The sequence below is a fragment of the Eleutherodactylus coqui genome, chromosome 7, assembly GCF_035609145.1.
Source record: "Eleutherodactylus coqui strain aEleCoq1 chromosome 7, aEleCoq1.hap1, whole genome shotgun sequence".
Taxonomy (NCBI): Eukaryota; Metazoa; Chordata; class Amphibia; order Anura; family Eleutherodactylidae; genus Eleutherodactylus; species Eleutherodactylus coqui.
The window spans coordinates 206911292-206934417 of record NC_089843.1 but is presented as its reverse complement, the minus strand read 5'-3'; the positions used below and the strand labels follow the sequence as shown (position 1 = coordinate 206934417).

The following is a 23126-nucleotide window of genomic DNA, read 5'->3' as shown; positions in this document are numbered from 1 at the left end:
AAAGGTTTGCATAGGAGCTGTAGAAGCTAAACACTACGACATTTTTAATTCAGGCCTATTATAAAGTGGCTTCATTTTTTCATATTCGCTGCATTGGGACAATTTTTTAAAAAATTGGTTACGAAGGTGGAAAGATTCTAAAAATAAAGAACTTTATGTCTCCCGCATTATGTCTCTCCTACAGACTTACATTTATCTAATTAGGCTAAAATAAAATACATGAGACGTTCCATGCAAATGGCAGTTGTGACATAATCATTAAAGGGGTTCTGTCAGCAAAAAAAAAAAATTCTATACTCCCCCGTACCTCCCCGGGCCGTTCACCAGACACCTCCTCGTCTTCCCATGGTCGTCCTGCAGGCTGTATAAGGCAGTGCAGAGCTGGCAAAGTTCCAGCTCCGCAACTGGCTCGACCAATGCCGGGCAGCAAGTACTTCTGGCCGGGTCAGTGGTCTGCACGTGACGCTCGGCGCGCGACACGTCACTCCTACGCCGGCCGGCAAGTGTGCATGCGCGTCGGAAAGGGGGACACATGTGCGCTTGCCATCGACTCTGGAGGTTAGACGGGACCGGCATAGGAGTGATGCGTCGCACGCCCAGCATCATGTGCTGACCACTGACCCAAGTACTTTCGGCCGGCAGTGGCTGAAGCAGTTGCGGAGCTGGAACTTTGCCAGCTCTGCACTGCCTTATACAGCCTGCAGGACGGACATGGGAAGACGAGGAGGTGTCTGGTGAACGGCGCGGTGAGGTACAGGGGAGTATTGAATTTTTTTTTGCTAATAGAACCCCTTTAATGGAAGGATTTCCTACAACTGTACAAGATGGTGCGTGGAGTTTGGATTATTAGGGCCGAAGACATGTTTCTATGTAGGTTATTTAACAAAAGGCGCAGACAAGGCCCCACAGGAACGACCTACCTAGTGACCTACAGGCATGTAGACAAGGTATGCAGAGCCTAATAGATGAATAATCAGTGAAAGATCAGGCAGGGTTACTAGTTTATTTCTAGAATTCCAGTAGGGAAGCCCTAACGATGATGTCTGGGGCGTCCGTGGATCAGGGTGTGGAGGGCAGTCTAAGCTGATGAAATGAGGATATAAGATGGTACTTGGACTTCTCTTCATCCGTCAGTGCGGCGTTGCCAGGCCTTACCGCTATGGCCACATGGACGCCGGCCTCCCTCGCTGCCTCGGCCTCTGTGTAGGCAAGGAAAACGGACAACAAATCACTATTCTTGGAAGTATATATTACAGTGTTATCTCCAATAACTTACAGATACCCGATATTAACCCCTTAATGACGCCGCCCTATTTGATTTTTCCATTTTTGTTTTTTCTTCCCCCCCCCCTTTTAAAAAATCGTAACTCTTTTATTTATCCGTCGACGCAGCTGTATGAGGGCTTCTTGTATCGGTCAGTGGTGCTATTTAATGTACCATATAATGTACTGAAGTGGAGTGAAATAAATAAAAAAAAAACGACGACATTCCGCCATCTTTTAGTGCGTCTTGTTTCTACGGCGCACAAACTGCAACAAAAATTACGTGATGACTTTATTCTACGGGCCGGTACGATTACTACGAGACCAAACATATATATTTTTTTTTCTGTACTGCTTGTATTTTTTTAAGACATTTTATTTTTTTTTTATTATTTTTTGCCGCCATCTTCTGGGCGCAATCGCCTTTTTATTTTTCTGTCAACATAGTCGTGCAAGGGCTCATTTTTTACGGTACGTCCTGTAGTTTGTGAATACATGTGACTCTTTGATCGCTTTTTATTGGGGTAAATAATGCGTAAATGGACTTTTACGGACGCAGCGATACCCAATATGTATTTTTTTTATTATTTATATTCCTTTATTGTATTATTTATTTTATTATAAATATGGCAAAAGGTTTTTCTAACTTTTAGTACTTTTTTTTTTTTTTTTTAATATTTAGTAAAACTTTATTGTTCTGATTTTTACTTTTTTTTTCAGTCTCTACAGGGCACAACAGCTTGCGATGCTTTGATCGCTCCTGCAGTATGATGCAATGCCATAGCATTACATTATACTGCGATCGGAGAGGTAGTCTATCAAGCCACCTCACGGGGACGGCTTGATAGGCAGTCTGCTAAGACAGCCCTGGGGCCATTCAGAAGCCCCCCGGCCGCCATGACCCCCGCACAGCTCCCTGCAATCTCACTGCAGGGGGTGGAGGGAAGGGGAGGGGGGCATACGGAACCCCCAAACATCATTCGGGGGATTTAAATGCTGCTGTCAGAATTGACAGCAGCATTTAAAGGGTCAATAGTGCCGATCAGCCGCACGGCTGATTGCAGCTATTGCTGGCGAGTGTCAGCTGTAATAAACAGCCTGCGCTGTATGAAGAGAGGTCGCCCCGCGATCTCTCTGCAAAAATACCCCGACCCCGCAGGACGTAACTGTATGTCCTATAGCAGGAAGGGGTTAAAAGCAATCATTGGTTGATCAAAAGTTGTCCAGTGTAAAGTAGCAATTTTCTGTATTGGAAGGACTTGCTAACGAATTTCTATGCAGATTTCCCCTACAAACGATAATGCCACAAACGACTAATGAATAAGAAGCCTTCAAACAACTGTGACTTGTACGCTTCAGCGACGATCTGAACTGTTGTTGCCCGGCGCACAAAGTATCTAAATGCTGCATTCAGACCGAACGTCTATCATTCAGAAAATCGTTCAAATGAGCGAAACTAAACGATAATTGTTCGGTTTAAACATGAGCCAACGATTGAAAGTCCAACCAGAATGGCGCGGTTCTCGATCGCCGTTCACAGTTTCAGCCGGCTCGTTCACTAATCAGGCAATTTAAACACCGACTGTTCACATAGGAATGTGCCGAGCGCAGACGAGCCGGTAATGGCGTCACGAGTTCGTCCACAAAGGCAGATGAGAGTTATGAGATTCTCTGTCTACAAGGGCCATCGGGCAGTGAGGGTGCGTTCACACATCGCTGGGATTCGCTGTGCATTGTGTTTCAGATCTGCAGGCGATTCCCCCCCATCAATTTGAACTCAATTGTGAAATCTTTTGCAGATCTGCACGAAAATCTGCAGTAAATCAGTGATGTGCGAACACGCTCTACAAAAGAGAGAGGCGGGGTATTCAACAGAAAGAGAGTGATATGTCAGCGCAGAGGACACTGAAACCTGCCGCAGCGGCGGTAACCAACACGATGGACCCAGACACTGCAGGCTAGGTGATTATAGGACACCCCCCGAAAATAAGACACTGTGCCTCTTTTGGGGCAAAAAATTAATATAAGGCAGTGTCTTATTTTTGGGGAAACACGGTATGTATGGTGACGCTGCAGCCTTTGATTGGCCGCAGCGGAAACCTGACTTCCGTAGGGTAACCTACAGAGACGTTGCTGGTGATGCCGCTGACTCTAATCTTTGTACTGGGGCTCCAGAGGAGTGAGCAGGTGTACACTCTTTTTTAAATTTTAGGCCAGGCCCAGCGGGTGGATGGGGTTTTGTTATAATGACAAAACCCTTAAAGTTCGTGGGATGACATACCGTGTTTCCCCGAAAATAAGACAGTGTCTTATATTCATTTTTGTTCAAAAAGGTTTAACTTTTTTTTACATGTATAGCTGCCTAGACACTATTTAAATTGACTTTTTGAATTAACTGTTAGCAGGGCTTAATTTTAGAGTAGGGCTTATATTTCAAGCATCCTCAAAAAGCCTGAAAAATCATTTTGCATCCTCAAAAATTCTGGAAAATCGTGCTATGTCTTATTTTCAGGGTATGTCTTATTTTCAGGAAAACAGGGTATGTAACGTGTCACAGTGACAAAAGGGCGCTCTTCCACTTACTAATGTGCATGGCATGACAATAGAAAATCAGTCATCACTTTTTCCCGCTCCTTTTTTTAATCCATACCTACATAATAAACGAACTGCGACACGGAGGGCATCCTAACAGGCAGACCACCAGCGGCAATACTTACCGTTAGTGATGTCAGTGAGGAACAGGATATTCTCGGCGGAGCACCCGATTTGCTCGGCAATCCTTCTATAGCTCGCACTTTCCACTTTAGATCCGACAGAAGTATCAAAATGGCCATGAAGCAACTGAAAAAAATATGCGATTAACTGCAGACAGCCGTAAATGGTCAGGTGGGTAAACAGAAGAATTCGGTTGTGAGAAAATGTATCCATTCACACGGGCGAGACTCACGGGCGAGACTCTGGGGCGAGGTTTGTGCACTGCGAGACGCACGAACATGAACTTTTGAATGGATGTATTCGCACGAGCGATTGTTTGCTTGCAGAGATCCCAGCATGTTCTATCTTTTGGAGCGCCTCACCTATTTGTTTTCAATGGGATCTTAAAAGACATTGCGTGGCACTGGAGCGTCAAGGGGTTAAAAGTTCCCCGTATCTCACTTCCCTGTCCCCAAGGAGAATGTGTGGCACAGCGTGTTAAGGCAGCAGTATGCAGTCCTAAGCTCTCGCTCACGACCTGAAGGTTGTGAGTTCAATCCCCGCATGATTCAGGTAGCCGGCTCAAGGTTGACTCAGCCATCCATCCATCCTTCCGAGGTCGGTAAAATGAGTACCCAGCTTGCTTTTAATATGTGAAAGTGTTATATAGGGCCCTGTGTGCCGCCAATCCCCATGTACTATTTTGGCGTGCATGCATGCCTATTTTCTGCGACTCAAGTGAGAGGCAACATAGGAGTGTATGGGAGATTGGTGCTGCGTATTACAGGTGCAGAAGCTTCGCACGTAATACGCACTGACCGTACGTTCAAAGGAGACAGCCCTAAAGCTATTTTTTTCACTTGCTCACATTTTTCCGGGTTTCACAGCGACTGGCGTAATCACCGGGTGCTTGTGATATTGGCTCACAGCCTAAGATTAATTACGCCGAACTGAAGACCCCCCTTCTTGTAATATCAATGCTAGGACGACCCATACTGACAAGCTTATAATGTTACCACTCAAGGATCTTGTGATTGTCAGCGGTTTTACAGGCTAAATCCATGGTATTCTATGTACCTCAAGCAGGTCGCCTTCAATTGAGTAACCAAATAAGAGTTTTTGTGCTTCAACGCTTCCGGAAGAAAATATATAGAGCTTCAGGTTGGCTTCTTTCCATTTTTTCAGAGCTGGTACCACATCATCGTATACCCTAGGATCAAACCAAAGACAACAGGCAAAGATTTACAATGTAGATGCAGAATAGAAAAATGGGCGGAGCAAAACCAGTGTGGTGGGAGTGGCCTAAAGCTAAGGGGTTGTTAGATATTATGGAGGTGCTGCGGACCAGATAATACTCCACATGATGGGGCGTGGGTGAACGGAGAGACGAAAAACTGGTGTCTTAGCGCTCCAGGAGCAATGAAAGTACCAGAACAATCAACTTCTCCTATATATGGTGATAGAGACAGCCAGCATTAAAATATGCATTTTGGGGCGAGACCCCTTCATCGGTTCAGCTGGATTACACAGTAAACAGACAATGATGGGTGAAGAACAAACGGTTGGAGCAAAAGAAAAAAGGATTACAAAATAATACAAAATGAGGCAACAAATCAAGAATGTAAAATTAAAGTTGCAGAATCAAATAAAAACCATCGAAAGGAAAAAGTTTCTATAATTAACGATAATAATAATAATGATGATAATAAAGTACATTGAAGAAAGGCATGGGGGACATAAAACTACAGTACAAAAGAATAGACACGTCTCTAAGATATATCTAAAAGCCAAATGGCAGTATAGCATCACATAGAGCGGGTCGGACCAGAACATAAAGAAAGTTTAAACCCAACACCGCCGACATGAAAGTACAAGGTAAAAAGTACAGAAAACAAGAGTAACATGTAGAATAGCATGCATTATAATTCTTCTGTATGTCTAACAGCAAATATCAACCTTCACTCTTCAACCTACTTGCCAGTGTTATGGGAATAAATCCTATTCCAGAAGATTTCACTGGTCTGCTCCAGATTGATTATAATGAGAAGCTTCATGCATGAATATATGTATCTTAACTCACTGATGCTCTTCATCAGCCCCCATACCCTTCTGGTTTATTGAAAAGAAGTACAATACAGTTATGCTGAATATGACGCACCAATTACATGCATACCCCTCCCAACATCATAACAACTCATGATTGGCCTAGTATGTAATGACGCTGATGATTAACATATGTTTGCATCCCAGATGTATGTCGCTATCTGAACATGTAATTCCTATATACACAAGTAGCATAGACTTTATTAATATTCCAATCTAGAGCAAGGAATCCAAGAGAGGAGATGAGGAGCAGCCTCCCCCCCCCCCTTATGACCAGTGGGCATCACAGGTGTTTCTCATAAGAAACACATCTGTAGACCTTGTTAAGTCCTGAGAAACTGCGTGTAGGAGTTTGTTGGCGATACTGCACAAGAATGCAACACACACACACAGTATTGAACCAGTTAACCATTTCACTGCTAGCTGTTTTCTATGAAGGTGGATAGATATATATACGTTTGCATAGGTTGATTTAGGAAACACATTTATATTATTATTACTACAACACCAGATACCAACCCAGTACAAGTCATCCTCTCGCCTAAGTCCGACAGTCCACTGGAAACTACTAGAACTAGATTGGAGGGTTTCACATCTGCGTTGGGGGTTCAGCTTTCTTGCTCCCTTCAGGGAACAGGAGAGGGGAATCCCCGTTGTGGAACGGCTCCGTCTCAGGACGGAACTGAACAGCGCCGGATGGACCCCATTGATTAAAATAGGGTTGGCTCACTTTCAGCTAAGCTGCCCGTCTTTTAGCATGCAGCGCTTTGTTTTCCGTTGTTTTGTGCCGAAACCTCTGACCGGAGGCTCCAGCGGAGATGTGAAACCACGCTTAGATTACAATAAAAATCATATAGAGTAAAAAACACTAATATTCGGAAACATTTAGAAAAATGACAGTTCCAAATATGACCACCAGGTGGTGAGAAAGTGCAAATCATGGAGAAGAGATTAACGAGCATCTGGCAGTAAATGAAATGTGGAATTCCATTCATGCAACCTGCATTATAGCGGGAGGTTTCTTGGTAATTGTGTTTTGTGTACTAGCGACATAAATATACAACCTTATCTGAGCGTTGTGAAAAATTGGAAAAATGAATAAAAACACTAAAAACTTTAATCTTTCTTTTAGAAGCATATAAACTTTCCTGCAGACCAAAACTGACCATAACGCACAAAAAAAATTGCCTTAAACCCACTGAGGCATATTCAGAGCACTCCACTTTTTTAGAGAGAGAAAACATTAATTTTCATTATTACTTATTTTTACCTTTCTTATGATCTGCATTGAACACGGCATGTAAGACGTTACCAGCAGGGGTCAGTGCTCTCACCAATCCCCTCTGTTGCCATCAGTCACAGCCGGCTCCTGTTCTGGTATGGCGTGGGCTCATTTCTGAGTTCGTGCCATCTACATGGATGTAAATGTATTGTTGAGGTAAGTACCACCATGCCAAGACTCTAACTCCTGTGGCATTAAGGGGTTAACCTCTTTCAATCCACTGTCTGACGTCTAAAGACATTCTGACTGAAGGCTGTACAGCTCCGATGTCGGAAGACGTCCGGCAGGGTATTCTTACTGGCCGCTCTGTTGTCAGGGGCCTCTCCAGCATGTCCCATACTGCAGTACTGGCTCTAGCCAGCAGATGGCGCTATTGTATAACGCCAGAAAGAGAAAACCCCTTAGGAAACCCCGAATCCAAAATTGGATTGCAAAGGGTTAAAGGGAACCTGTCATTCTCTTTAAGCAAGTAGTACTTCACTATGTCGGCATGTGGTAGCTGTATGCAGGGTCTTGTTCTGTGCACGAGTGGAAGCAGTGGTTGCAGTTGTTGTGGGCTAGAAGTCATACTTGGCCTTTGGCCCATAATATACACAGCTGTGCAAGCTGCCTCCGATTTGCAATACAACGGCCTTCATCAAGTTCCCCATGTAGTCCCTCAGCAGATGGGTCTATCAAAACCCTCCCATAATGAATCTTCTGGCGCTCTGTTATGCGTCTCATTTTGGAAGCAATGTTCTGTCCGACGTGCCCAAACGCATCGGTGGGTTTTCAAGTAGTTTGGCCGTTTGCAATAACTCATTCCGTCTCCGTGTAGCTTCCCCGACTCTTTCAGGGGGGGTAGGGGTAACACGGAGGAAGGGATTGCTGTGGCCGTCTGTATCTGGGGGCCGTTCAGGGGTTTTGACGATTTCTCTCCCCATCATTGTGATCTGTGGAAAATAATGGAAAAGACTAATAAATAAATCCCTTATGGAAGGATAATACTAGTGTGCCCTCCGAGGTGAGGCTAGTCATGTACTTGGGCTGTCCAGGGGGGTTGGTCACTACTGGGCTCCGCTGTGACATCTTCAGAACACATTGTGAGGAACGTGAGACCTCCCTGTCCTTGGAGAAAGCCAGGAGGCGGTAGTAGCAGTCTTGGGGTGTAAACGTCGCCCACACCGGGCCCCACATCTTTGGCTTCTCCACCTTCTTCGGTTCTTTCTTAGAAACAGTCCGCAGGTTTTGACTTTTTGCCTTGACATATTTGACATCCGTGTTCTGAGCAGGGAAATATTTCTGCTCGACCTCTTATAAAGCTTCTGCCTTCTCCAACCGATTGCTGCACTCCGGGCTGCTTACCTTCTTCTACAAGCAAGGGAAAGAGGAATAGACTTCAAGGAAACCCTTGAGGAACTCTTCATGCTCCATGACCCCTTATGGAAGCAAAACAAGAAAACTGAACACTTGTGAAACACTGATGTATCTCAGACCTACAAGATATCGGTGTGAAATCCTACATTCCCACCCAACGCACACTCATTAGGGGTCGTCCCCATCAGCGTTGGAGGGTCCGTTCGAAACCTCTATAGCTGATTTATGCAAGAAAGCAGGAAGAAATAGCGGCGCTATTCCATCCCGAAGACTCCAGCAAAACGCCAGACTTCTCGTCCGGAATTCAGTTCTGTCATAAGACGGAGCTGTTCAGCCAGAGGGCGCAGTTTTCCTTCCCCCGAACGGAGTGAGAAAACAGAGTCTCCTAACGCTGATGTGAACGAGCCCTTATAGAGTCTAATCATCCAGTCTATCATCCCTTGTAGCAGCACTCAGAGCAACCCTCGGAAGAGCAAACACAGAGGTCTTGTAGGCATGAGCACCACTCGGCTCTCCACTACATCAGGAATCATTCAGGATGACCAATGCTAGTCCGAGCCACGTGCCACTACCCAGACATTCTTGCTCACAACTTCGAAGGATACTTCGCTTTCTTCAGTTAATAAAAGTGGGACTATCAAGGACCGCAATGACCAAATGGAGTGCGATCCTTTGCGGCTGACATAGACAAAATCCCTGAAGTAGCAACTAGAAATGTGTGGCAGCCGCCAGTGCCACGTGGCTCTCCATCTGCCATTACAAATGCCAGGATAAAGGCCATGTGGCGCTGCCGCCTGCAGGAGGCTTTGCTTGCTACCTCATGTCTATGTGCCCTAACGAGGAGGTAATACTACTGGGGTCTATGGAGTAACAGAAGTAGTCAGAAAACTCACCTTTATAGTTGAAAACTCTCCCTTGAAGAAGTGGGCGATACTTCCGGGCGATCCAAGGAAGCGATCCTCATTCTGTTGTGCAGAAGTAGTGAAAGATGGAAGAGCCAAGGATTCCTCGAGGCTTTATGTCGCTCCTGTGGCGTACATCATGACATACATTGCATGCTTTAACAGCCAATCGTAACGCACTTTGTGGGTGGTGTTAAAACCCGCTTTAGCCAATGACATACTTACGGCTTCGGTCACACATATCCGTGCCCACCCGAGCAAATAATCGTTCAGCCTTAACACTAATAATGATAGAGAAATGAGGGAAACGGCGAGAAATGTAAGCGACTATCTACGTGTGTAACCAGTCACGTGAAAGCGAGCGAGTCGTCGTACATAGGGGGCGAGCGAGTTACGGCTGCGTGTACAAGCACCATATGTCTGTGTGCATACAGAACACTTACTCTCCCTTCACTTTGCCAGTAGCGTACGCGGATCTCCACATGTGGCCTTGAAGCTGTTTAAGAGCCGTCGTCTTCCTATCCAGCGACATCTGCCAAAGAACATTATCGACCGCACCCTTGATAATCTCAGCCGGGGGTTTGGCGCTGCTGGGCACGGGCACAAATCCTTTCACGCCGCTGTCTTTTTCTGCCTTACAAACGGAAACAAATGTGTGTAGGTTAAACGTATTGGCCAAATAAAACCCTCTACAAGGTGGATATGATTAAGGTGCGGCTATTAATAATGCGACTATTTAACAGGCGGCACTGGTGTGAATGGATCCGGGGCGCCATCTACGGGACAGTAAGACTACCGCACCATAACGGGTATTGGGGAAAACATACGTCAGACACGGGAAAGAAGGAAATAAAATAGCCCCAGAGGAGTCCGGCGGCCGCTCAATAGTCACCTCTACGGAAGGCGCCAACAATGCAAGGGCGGCTTCACATGAGGGCAAATCGCTGGGCAAGGCACGCAACAATATTGCGTACTTGCTACATGCCGCCAATCGCCATGTACTGTATTGGCGTGTGTTATATGAACACGCTGCGATCTTTCTTGCGTGCGTATTTTGCGCAATAAGTGTGAGCGGCAACATGGGTGCCTAAAAGGCTCCACAACGGCAAAGTGAGAACCTTTTAATGAAGACTGTTCAGAAGGGATTTAAGAAGCAAAATAAGAAAATCAATAGTGGGAGGGCGCCCCCGGCGTTTACCGCTGCATGGAGTCTGTAGAAGCGGGCAGACGGGAAAAATGTAGTTTTTACTTTGGCGCTCTAACGCCTATCATTCCTATGCTTTCATACACGGGCGCTAGACGTTCGGTGAATGGAGGCGAAGCGCGCCGGAGATCTCCTCCAGCCCCCCGCCTGTCTTCACATTGTCTGCAGGACTATCGTAAACACGGAGCGGGAAGTTGCTTGCAAGTCACTTCAGTCGGACGGCTTCCACTGACTTTAAGGCTGGGTTCACACAGGACGGATTTGCCGCGGTCTTTCCGTTGCGGTTTTGCCGCAGAAGAACTGCTTCTGCGGCAAAACCGCTTCAAAGGTTAATTTTGGCTTGCGGATTTTCGTGCGGAAAAATCCGCAAGCGCTTTTTTACTTTTTGCCGCGTATTTGGTGCAGATTCGGCTGCGTCCATAGAGGTCTATGGACAAAAAAGCGCTGCGGAAAAGACCGTAGAATGAACATGCTGCATCTTTTAAAACCGCGCCGCAGTTGCATTCCCGCACTGCGGCTGTGCGGAACAAATCCGTCCTGTGAGAACAGCTTTTTGGCAAATCTCATTTGTGCTGCATTGCACTGCAAACGCAGCGGTTTTGCCGCAGTGTGGATATGCAACGGCAATCCGCGGCAAATCCGCCCTGTGTGACCCCAGCCTAATGGAAGCCGTCTGGGCAGAGCCGGAGCAAAATAGAACATTTTTTCTTCCGTCCGCGGAAATCGCAATTAGTTTCTGCGAGTGTGCAGTAAAAAGCGCTTTTCCATGGCATGTTTTGATCCTCCGTGCGGATGCCTGCCGTGGATTCCGTTTGTGTGCGGTCGGCCCAAGTTTCATCTCATGATACTGATTACTGTTACAAGGAATATCATCCTATAACATATCCCGCATCACGTAATATGGGGCCCCTGAGGGTCGCTTGTCACGGGACGACTTATCGCCCCAAATGCCTGATAGCCCGTCCTACCGACCAATCATCGCTGTGAATGGAGGAGGGGCGGGGATCATTTTGGCCCACCCGCCTCCACGGTCAGCAGGCAGTCATTCATAAGTGATCCATGCATGCAGAAACTGAATGAGGAGTGAACCAATTCTCGTTGGTGGTTCAGTTGGGCCATGCATTTACACTGAACGATAATCGCTCAGATCCCCGCTGGATGTTGGAATCTGAACGACTTAAGGCCCTTTTACACACAAAGAAGGCCATCTTGTGAGCGATATTCGTTGCGTGTCAATGTGCGCCCATCGTGCCCTTTTCGTCCATCGCTGACTTTAGGTCAGCATGAAATCCTCATCCCTGATAAGACGGACCGCACGCTGTGTTCTCCTGATAACATTCTTTAACAGCTGCTGTCCTGCTGGAAAACAATAGTGATGTATTTAGAGAACAGACCACCCGCTGTTCTCTAAATACACGCACATGAAGTACTAAAGGGCTGATTAGCCCGTTATTACCTATGCAAAAATGATCACTCAAAACGAGCGATCGTCTGTGTAAATGCCCGTGTAGGAGGGCCCGGAGGTCTATGGCCTTAGTTTGCATTTTACATTAGGAAGGTTAGTATGCAGCCATATAAAGAACAGGGTCCAACCTGTAATCGCAGCTGCCGGACATCTTCCTGACATTCCTCCTCAGGCCAGTGCTTCTGCAGGTATTCTTCAACATGGTCTTGTATGTACGGGAACAAGATGTCCTAGGAGGAGAGAACAAGGCAGTTATTCACCGCACACCAGCAGCCTGATCATCATGGCTCCTCTGCCAAGACGGCCCTTTAACTAGCGAGCGTTCTGCACAACCACAGGTATGACCGCGTGCGTCACGCCAACCATCAGCGATACATCGTTATATTACTGCCGACTGGATGCTTCATGACGACCTAAAAATCATCGCCCTCCGCTGCTGCAAACAGGAGTAGAAAGAAATGCAGGAGGGACACCGAGAAGCGCAGTTATGTCTGAAGGACCAAAACTAGGCAATTACTGGTCAGTGTAAGGCCTCTTTCCCATGGTCGGCAGCGATATCAGATCGGTGGTCTGTGTGATATCACAATTTGGTGTCGCTACAGAGTCACGCCACTTTGTAGCGCTCTTTTGCCAAGATTTGCGGAGGGAGGGGGGTGGAAGGCGAAGTCCAGCTCCGCCGCACATCTCCTCGGGTCCCTGGCAGATTTGCTTGTAGTTTTCCCTCAGCGCTTCCTGGTCAGGAGTTTGAAAAACCCCACCTCCAGGAAGCACTGGCTGTGATTGGTTCTTGAGTGCTGTGGCTCAGCCAATCACAGTCATCGCTTCCTGGAGGTGGCTTTTTTTTAAAAGTCTGCCGGGGACAGGAGGAGACGTGTGGCAGACCCGGACAGCGCCTCTTGGGTGATGCATTTTTCCTTCTTATGCAGCCAGGGCTTATTTTAGGGCTTTTCCTCCTGTAAAAGCTGCATCGCACTAAAAACAAAGGAAGACTCCATAGGGGAAACATGGGCTACAAAACCGTGCAAATCGCGGCAAGATTCAGCAACACGGGATTTTTTCGCAATGTAGCAGCCTACAAAACATCCCTACTGTGAAGGAACCCGTAGGAAAGCAGGGGCTTCACGCGGATGTGATCTGTAGCGCTGTCGCATTGCGGGAAAATTATGTGATTTTCTCACCTGCGTGAAACCAGCTTAAATGCACTAAAAAGCGAACGCCATACGATGGTTACGTCACCGCTGTTAGCACGCTCCTTGCAATTTATAGTGCCGTGTAAAAGGCCCCTTAGGGGTGTATCATGTATGTACCCACAATGCATTGGACCAGGCACACAAAATATTCACAGGTAGGGCTCCTGTCCACGGGCATAGCGTTGTCCCGCGGCAGATCTCCGCTGGGGAGAGCTGACAGCGCTTACCGCAGTGTCGCAGCAAATCGCAGCATGCTGCGTTTTAAATCCCGCGAGCCAACCATTCTAAGTTTTTCAATATTTTTTTTTGACGTATTAAAAATGTATTTCCTGACGCTGGCATGGACTAAAACTGGTCAAACATTCCCCAAAAGTGCAGCCGTCCGACCTCCTTACGCCGCCGTACTTTTTTTGTGGTTAGACGAGTGTAGCGTACCGGGCTATTCTGTCCCACAAGGAAAGCTCACCAGCCAAAAAGGAAATAAAGCTGCGCGTTTCATACGTTTTAACGTCTGCGGTTTTTGTTCTCAAAAGCTTTAAAAAAAAAAAAAAAAAATTAGCTACAAAACTTTATTGAGGAGACACTTTAAAAAAAACTTGCTTTTTCACTGTAATGTAAAAAAATGGACACAAACTTATGAAAACCCGTCTGTACATGTAACGGATACGTAAAAAGTGCGCATGTGTTTAAGAGTGCGCAGGTTGGTATACTTGTTGATGTGCGCTGAACATATACTGCAGAGGTACATGTATGAAGTTCTGTGAGCTGCCCCGGGCACGACATGTGACCCAGGAAACACTGATTTTACAAAGGCCCCTTTAAAAAAAATAAATAAATACTGCAGCGGACAGTAGGGGGATTTAACCCCTTCAAGACCTTTTTGCCTTTTCTTTTGGGGGTCTTCTCTGAGTCCAGTTATTGGGGTAGTAGTGATGTTTGATGCACTAGAACAGGGCTTGTGTGCGACACTGCTCGTGCGGCCGACACTGCTTGTGCAGGGGACACTGCTCGTGCGGGCGACACTGCTTGTGCGGGCGACACTGCTCGTGCGGCCGACACTGCTCGTGCGGGCGTATTACCCAGCATGCAACCTCTGATTTAAAAATCAAGCAGGAAAATTAAGGTTAAATGAAACAGGAGAAAACTCCCCACCTCCAGTACACTGCACCGCCTCCTATAATCACAGTGCTGACATACGGCGCGATCGCACAAAATACAAAGCTAATAACTACGGGAGAGATTTTTACTGACAAAACCTGATTATTTTGATTATCTTTACAAGGTGGCGATTGCCAGTTTCATATCTATCAACTGGCCGCCACACTAAGGGTTAGGGTCTGTCACCATGGTTAGCAGCCCTCTCTGAGAGCACCATCAGGTAGTGCCCATCATGTGATAGGTCAGCTCTGGGGATCTGTTCAGGAGTTTTGGAGAAACTTGCATTTAATTAGTAGCAGCCAGACACAGAAGTAGTCCTGCATATGCATAACCTGCAGCCTGGCCACACCCACCCTCCGGCCAATGATTGGCCGCTCTCTATGCACAGCACAGGCCGTCATTGGTTGGAGGGCGGGGTGGGTCGGACTGGCCCGCAGCTCATCAATACTTCAAGTCGTCCTTTATGCATTTGCTGGTACAAATAAAATGCGAGTTCCTTACAAAGTCCTGCACAGATCCCCACCGCAGACATCAGTGTGATCAGCGTGCCCGCCACTACCTGCTGCTGCCAGCCCCTGCGAGGTGAGTCACCAAAGGCCCTTTTAGACAGAAGTACCTGATAACTTTATCCTACGGGTCGGTACGGTTACTACGATACCGAACCTATGTAGTTTTTTTTTGCTGTAGTACTTTAGTTTTTTTTCAAAGACATTTAATTTTTTTCAATTACTTTCTGCCGCCGCCTTTTGCGCGCAATAACTTATTTTTCCGTACACATAGTTGCGCAAGGACTCATTTCTTGCGGTGTTCTGTTCAGTCCAGAGACGGAACCGTTCCGCCGCAGAGATTCCCCTTTCCTGCTTCCTGAATAGAGCAAGAAAGTGGAATCCCCAGCGGAAGTGTGAAAGCAGCCTCAACAGACCCCGAGGCAAATGTTTGTAAACACCAGGCTTAGTACATTCCCCATTCTAACTTTCACATGCTTCCCTTCTAGATGCCCGGGGGTACAGAGGGCCCGCACCTCCTGACTTTGTTCTGTCTTCACTGCGGAGTCACAAGATCACAGAATCCTCCCGAACGTTCAGTTGTACCTCCGCCTGAGCCACATTATTGTACACAAGGTGTGACGGCTCATCTACACAGATCCCCAGGGGCAGTAAATGACAGCCTCGTCATCCGCAGTGCAACAATTAGCTTAGCAGGGCTTGTAATTAGAGCCAAGGATGGTGCAATTAGACAAGACTCCTGGGAATCTCCATAGAAGCCTTCCTCCACTTCTGGAGACTAAAGAAATAGGGGGCCTTTTACACGGGACGACCTGTTGGGCGCAGCGAGGAGCGCTTCTATGCTCTTACACGGGACGACCTGTTGGGCGCAGCGAGGAGCGCTTCTATGCTCTTACACGGGACGACCTGTTGGGCGCAGCGAGGAGCGCTTCTATGCTCTTACACGGGACGACCTGTTGGGCGCAGCGAGGAGCGCTTCTATGCTCTTACACGGGACGACCTGTTGGGCGCAGCGAGGAGCGCTTCTATGCTCTTACACGGGACGACCTGTTGGGCGCAGCGAGGAGCGCTTCTATGCTCTTACACGGGACGACCTGTTGGGCGCAGCGAGGAGCGCTTCTATGCTCTTACACGGGACGACCTGTTGGGCGCAGCGAGGAGCGCTTCTATGCTCTTACACGGGACGACCTGTTGGGCGCAGCGAGGAGCGCTTCTATGCTCTTACACGGGACGACCTGTTGGGCGCAGCGAGGAGCGCTTCTATGCTCTTACACGGGACGACCTGTTGGGCGCAGCGAGGAGCGCTTCTATGCTCTTACACGGGACGACCTGTTGGGCGCAGCGAGGAGCGCTTCTATGCTCTTACACGGGACGACCTGCTGGGCGCAGCGAGGAGCGCTTCTATGCTCTTACACGGGACGACCTGTTGGGCGCAGCGAGGAGCGCTTCTATGCTCTTACACGGGACGACCTGTTGGGCGCAGCGAGGAGCGCTTCTATGCTCTTACACGGGACGACCTGTTGGGCGCAGCGAGGAGCGCTTCTATGCTCTTACACGGGACGACCTGTTGGGCGCAGCGAGGAGCGCTTCTATGCTCTTACACGGAACGACCTGTTGGGCGCAGCGAGGAGCGCTTCTATGCTCTTACACGGGATGACCTGTTGGGCGCAGCGAGGAGCGCTTCTATGCTCTTACACGGGAAGACCTGTTGGGCGCAGCGAGGAGCGCTTCTATGCTCTTACACGGGACGACCTGTTGGGCGCAGCTAGGAGCGCTTCTATGCTCTTACACGGGACGACCTGTTGGGCGCAGCGAGGAGCGCTTCTATGATCTTACACGGGACGACCTGTTGGGCGCAGCGAGGAGCGCTTCTATGCTCTTACACGGAACGACCTGTTGGGCGCAGCGAGGAGCGCTTCTATGATCTTACACGGGACGACCTGTTGGGCGCAGCGAGGAGCGCTTCTATGCTCTTACACGGGACGACCTGTTGGGCGCAGCGAGGAGCGCTTCTATGCTCTTACACGGGACGACCTGTTGGGCGCAGCGAGGAGCGCTTCTATGCTCTTACACGGGACGACCTGTTGGGCGCAGCGAGGAGCGCTTCTATGCTCTTACACGGGACGACCTGTTGGGCGCAGCGAGGAGCGCTTCTATGCTCTTACACGGGACGACCTGTTGGGCGCAGCGAGGAGCGCTTCTATGCTCTTACACGGGACGACCCGTTGGGCGCAGCGAGGAGCGCTTCTATGCTCTTACACGGGACGACCCGTTGGGCGCAGCGAGGAGCGCTTCTATGCTCTTACACGGGACGACCCGTTGGGCGCAGCGAGGAGCGCTTCTATGCTCTTACACGGGACGACCTGTTGGGCGCAGCGAGGAGCGCTTCTATGCTCTTACACGGGACGACCTGTTGGGCGCAGCGAGGAGCGCTTCTATGCTCTTACACGGGACGACCTGTTGGGCGCAGCGAGGAGCGCTTCTATGCTCTTACACGGGACGACCTGTTGGGCGCAGCGAGGAGCGCTTCTATGCTCTTACACGGGACGACCTGTTGGGCGCAGCGAGGAGCGCTTCTATGCTCTTACACGGGACGACCTGTTGGGCGCAGCGAGGAGCGCTTCTATGCTCTTACACGGGACGACCTGCTGGGCGCAGCGAGGAGCGCTTCTATGCTCTTACACGGGACGACCTGTTGGGCGCAGCGAGGAGCGCTTCTATGCTCTTACACGGGACGACCTGTTGGGCGCAGCGAGGAGCGCTTCTATGCTCTTACACGGGACGACCTGTTGGGCGCAGCGAGGAGCGCTTCTATGCTCTTACACGGGACGACCTGTTGGGCGCAGCGAGGAGCGCTTCTATGCTCTTACACGGAACGACCTGTTGGGCGCAGCGAGGAGCGCTTCTATGCTCTTACACGGGATGACCTGTTGGGCGCAGCGAGGAGCGCTTCTATGCTCTTACACGGGAAGACCTGTTGGGCGCAGCGAGGAGCGCTTCTATGCTCTTACACGGGACGACCTGTTGGGCGCAGCGAGGAGCGCTTCTATGCTCTTACACGGGACGACCTGTTGGGCGCAGCGAGGAGCGCTTCTATGATCTTACACGGGACGACCTGTTGGGCGCAGCGAGGAGCGCTTCTATGCTCTTACACGGAACGACCTGTTGGGCGCAGCGAGGAGCGCTTCTATGATCTTACACGGGACGACCTGTTGGGCGCAGCGAGGAGCGCTTCTATGCTCTTACACGGGACGACCTGTTGGGCGCAGCGAGGAGCGCTTCTATGCTCTTACACGGGACGACCTGTTGGGCGCAGCGAGGAGCGCTTCTATGCTCTTACACGGGACGACCTGTTGGGCGCAGCGAGGAGCGCTTCTATGCTCTTACACGGGACGACCTGTTGGGCGCAGCGAGGAGCGCTTCTATGCTCTTACACGGGACGACCTGTTGGGCGCAGCGAGGAGCGCTTCTATGCTCTTACACGGGACGACCTGTTGGGCGCAGCGAGGAGCGCTTCTATGCTCTTACACGGGACGACCTGTTGGGCGCAGCGAGGAGCGCTTCTATGCTCTTACACGGGACGACCCGTTGGGCGCAGCGAGGAGCGCTTCTATGCTCTTACACGGGACGACCTGTTGGGTGCAGCGAGGAGCGCTTCTATGCTCTTACACGGGACGACCTGTTGGGCGCAGCGAGGAGCGCTTCTATGCTCTTACACGGGACGACCTGTTGGGCGCAGCGAGGAGCGCTTCTATGCTCTTACACCGGACGACCTGTTGGGCGCAGCGAGGAGCGCTTCTATGCTCTTACACCGGACGACCTGTTGGGCGCAGCGAGGAGCGCTTCTATGCTCTTACACGGGATGACCTGTTGGGCGCAGCGAGGAGCACTTCTATGCTCTTACATGAGTACCGCTCAATGAATGGAGACGAGCGGCTCAGGGATTGTTCCATCCGCTCCATTCACAGTAAGCAGGCAGTCATTCACAAGTGGCCGACGGACGGTTTACACGGAACGATACGCAGTTCAGTTTTCTGCATGCATTTACACGGAACGAGAAACCAAGTCATCTTGTAGCTGTGATACCTTTTAATGGCTGACAAAAATACATGATGTTACAGCGAGCTTTCCAACCTCTCAGGGTCCTTCATCAGGCATAATGGAACAAATCTAAAGACGTAATTAATTAATACACATGATCACATGGGAGGGCACGAGCAGGGTGAACTTATTTGGCACTAGATATATACCAGAGAGAGAGGGTAAGAGGGCACAGCCATGTTGAGATTAATACCACTTAGATAAATACCAGGGAGGGATGAGCATAACAGTAAATAATTAGTCCAGTGACAAGAAATGTAAAAGGAATGGGAGATCTTTCCTTAAGACCTGCAAACAGGGAAGATGGAACAATACCTCTGCAGCGCCACCTATTGGATGGCAGCATTCCTTCAAATCAATGTATGAGTTGTTACCAAGTCTGTAGAACCTTCTGGGTCTCCTTGGTGTGAGAGTGGCCTAAGCGGTCCAATTCTTGTTGGATCGCGAGAATCATTCCATGTAAGAGCACCCTACAGCTGCTCCCAGAAGCTCCTTTATTACGTCCCCCTGCGGCCATCTTCCAGGTAGTTCTGGTCAGGGAGGCGAGTGATTGTCACCAATATTTAGGGGCATACGGGGCGACCAATTCATTGGTTCTCTTACACAGAGGCAGGTCTCACTGTCTAATGCCGGTTGCACACGCCATAAGCACAATTGCATGCGTCTTTTGAGCGTCTATTGGCATATGTTACTGCACTTCTTCTGCCCGCAGGGCATTAGTACATTTATGCCAAGTACAGGAATTGGGTGTTCTGACATAGTTTGTATATTCTCGGATTATATGACCGCTCTGGCGATGGTTTCGGTTGGAGGGAGCAGTTGGGTTTTTCTCTATTTTTTTGTGTATTTTATTCTAGAATTCTTCCTTACTTTTTGCCCCCTTACCCCCATGATGTCATAGGAGACGTCTAGGGAACATTCCTTGTGTTTTTCTTCTGTTTCCCCCTTTTCCGCTGTAGCTGGGGCATCCATAGGAGCCGCATCCATAGGAGCCCCAGGTACAGGGCAAACATCTGCCAGTAGTGGCAGCAGTCACTGGCAGAGCTGGTCAGGGGCTCACTAAGATCCAGCAGCTCTGCCATGCTGGGGGTCACCGATGATCGCTGGGTCCAATGGAGGGGATGGCACTGAGCTCTGTATGTAAATGAGGCTCTCAGGGTCCGGTGTGACAGACGGTTCCTCCTAGGAGCCCGGGGGAGGCATTACCATGAAGAGCTTACTGCTGCGGCGGGTGAAGGAAGGTCCAGGATGAGGATTGCTTCTATTAGGGTAGTTGTGGAGGTGGGACAAGGCGGCAGGTAGCCTTCAGGTCCGGTCTGAAGGCATTAATCATTCCTGAAGCTCCCGCCCACACAAGGATTAGTCCGGCTACTGCAGTCACAGTCCGGTGATACAGAGGAGACAGAACCATCCACAACACAGAAGATGGAACGGCAGGAAACTGGAAGGGATTACAATGTCAGAGCAAAACCGGACCCCTGGAAGGAGGCTCTAGTACCCTGTTGTACCGCCTCTAGCTTAGATACTGGATGTGCTACAGGCGGGCATGGAGGCTCTAGTACCCTGTTGCACTGCCTCTATATTGGATACAAGATGTGATACGGGCGGGCATGGAGGCTCTAGTACCCTGCTGTACCACCTCTAGGTTGGATACAAGATGTGATACAGGTGGGCATGGAGGCTCTAGTACCCTGTTGTACCGCCTCTGGGTTGGATACAAGATGTGATACAGGCAGGCATGGAGGCTCTAGTACCCTGTTGTACTGCCTCTAGCTTGGATGCAAGATGTGATACAGGGGGCATGGAGGCTCTATTACCCTGTTGTACCGCCTCTAGGTTGGATACAAGATGTGATACGGGCAGGCATGGAGGCTCCAGTACCCTGTTGTATCGCCTCTAGCGTGGATACAAGATGTGATTTGGGCAGGCATGGAGGCTCTAGTCCCTTGTTGTACTGCATCTAGCTTGGATACAAGATCTGATACAGATGGGCATGGAGGCCCCAGTACCCTGTTGTACCGCCTCTAACATGGATGCAAGATGTGATACAGATGGGCATGGAGGCTCCAGTACCCTGTTGTACCGCCTCTAGCTTGGATACAAGCAGGCATGGAGGCTCTAGTACCCTGTTGTACCGCCTCTAGCTTGGATACAAGATCTGATACAGGTAGGCACAGAGGCTCTAGTACCCTGTTGTACTGCATCTAGCTTGGATACAAGATGTGATACAGATGGGCATGGAGGCCCCAGTACCCTGTTGTACCGCCTCTAACATGGATGCAAGATGTGATACAGATGGGCATGGAGGCTCTAGTACCCTGTTGTACCGCCTCTAACTTGGATACAAGATGTGATATAGGTGGGCATGGAGGCTCCAGTACCCTGTTGTACCGCCTCTAGCTTGGATACAAGCAGGCATGGAGGCTCTAGTACCCTGTTGTACCGCCTCTAGCTTGGATACAAGGTGTGATACAGGCGGGCATGGAGGCTCTAGCACCCTGTTGTATCGCCTCTAGCTTAGATTCTGGATGTGCTACAGGCGGGCATGGAGGATCCAGTACCCTGTTGTACCGCCTCTATATTGGATACAAGATGTGATACAGGGCATGGAGGCTCTAGCACCCTGTTGTATCGCCTCTAGCTTAGATTCTGGATGTGCTACAGGCGGGCATGGAGGCTCTAGTACCCTGTTGTACCGCCTCTATATTGGATACAAGATGTGATACAGGGCATGGAGACTCTAGTACCCTGTTGTATCGCCTCTAGCTTGGATACAAGATGTGATACAGGCAGGCATGGAGGCTCTTGTACCCTGTTATACCGCCTCTAGCTTGGATACAAGATGTGATACAGGTGGGCATGGAGGCTCTAGTATCCTGTTGTACCGCCTCTAGCTTGGATACAAGATGTGATACAGGTGGGCATGGAGGCTCTAGTATCCTGTTGTACCGCCTCTAGCTTGGATACAAGATGTGATACAGGTGGGCATGGAGGCTCTAGTACCCTGTTGTACCGCCTCTAGCTTGGATACAAGATGTGATATAGGTGGGCATGGAGGCTCTAGTACCCTGTTGTACCGCCTCTAGCTTGGATACAAGATATGATACAGGCGGGCATGGAGGCTCTAGTACCCTGTTGTACCACCTCTAGCTTGGATACAAGATGTGATACGGGTGGCATGGAGGCTCTAGTACCCAGTTGTACCGCCTCTAGCTTGGATACATGATGTGATACAGACAGGCATGGAGGCCCTAGTACCCTGTTGTACCACCTCAAGCTTGGATACAACTCTCATCATCGGTATATCTGCCTGAGATGGCACTGCATGCCGCCGCTGCAGCACAACCACTCCTCCTCCTTCTGGTGCTGGATGTCTATCTGCCGGCCGGTAGATGATACAACCCCCTCCCGTGGGTGACCCCGCCGTCCCCATACATTACTGGTGCCAGTCCTGGGGTGGCATCAGTGGGTGGCAGGCCCTGGAGGGGCACGTGGTGCTCAGCCTGCAGGGGGGGACGGGCCTTACCTTCACGAAGGTGATGGGGGTGGTGGTGCCCTCAATGTCCAGCAGGACAGCGGTGACGGAGGCGGGCACGGGGAGCGGCTCCATCTTCCCTCACACACTGGCCGGTGCGCAGAGCGGAAGCCGCAGCAGGAGGGGAGGGGACGCCATAGTGATCAGCGGCGGGCTGCTATCTACTACACTGCCTAGACGGGTCGGTAGGGGGCGGTATTCGTGTCAGTGCGGTGTTACTACTGCAGCTCCGGCGGGCTGTACTGCCTCAGTGTTTTTACACACGGTCTCAGCGCCATTTTTCCTCATTGTCTACCTTCTCGAGGTGGCGCAACACCCCGCTGGAAGCACTTCCGGCCACTTTGCGTTCCACCGGTCTGTCTGCAGC

The 23126-nt window shown here is 49.6% G+C and overlaps 1 protein-coding gene across 1 annotated transcript; it reads right to left on the bottom strand.

Moving 5' to 3' along the window:
- Positions 1-989: 989 nt before the first annotated feature.
- On the bottom strand, positions 990-23060 carry ENOPH1 (enolase-phosphatase 1). The gene is made up of 6 exons (XM_066574258.1): positions 22751-23060; positions 12398-12499; positions 10044-10234; positions 5035-5167; positions 3981-4104; positions 990-1199 (listed from the first exon to the last, which is right to left on the bottom strand). Exons 1-6 carry the CDS (start codon positions 22832-22834, stop codon positions 1060-1062), a joined length of 774 nt encoding a protein of 257 aa, XP_066430355.1. The 5' UTR covers positions 22835-23060; the 3' UTR covers positions 990-1059.
- Between the last annotated feature and the right edge of the window lie 66 nt (positions 23061-23126).

Coding starts and splice junctions, on each gene's coding strand:
- ENOPH1 (XM_066574258.1), bottom strand. CDS start 22,834: ATGGAGCCGCTCCCCGTGCCCGCCTCCGTCACCGCTGTCCTGCTGGAC. Junction 12,500..22,750: donor CCCCCATCACCTTCGTGAAG/GTAAGGCCCGTC, acceptor CTCTCCTCCTAG/GACATCTTGTTCCCGTACAT. Junction 4,105..5,034: donor TTGAAGGCGACCTGCTTGAG/GTACATAGAATA, acceptor TATTTTTTTCAG/TTGCTTCATGGCCATTTTGA.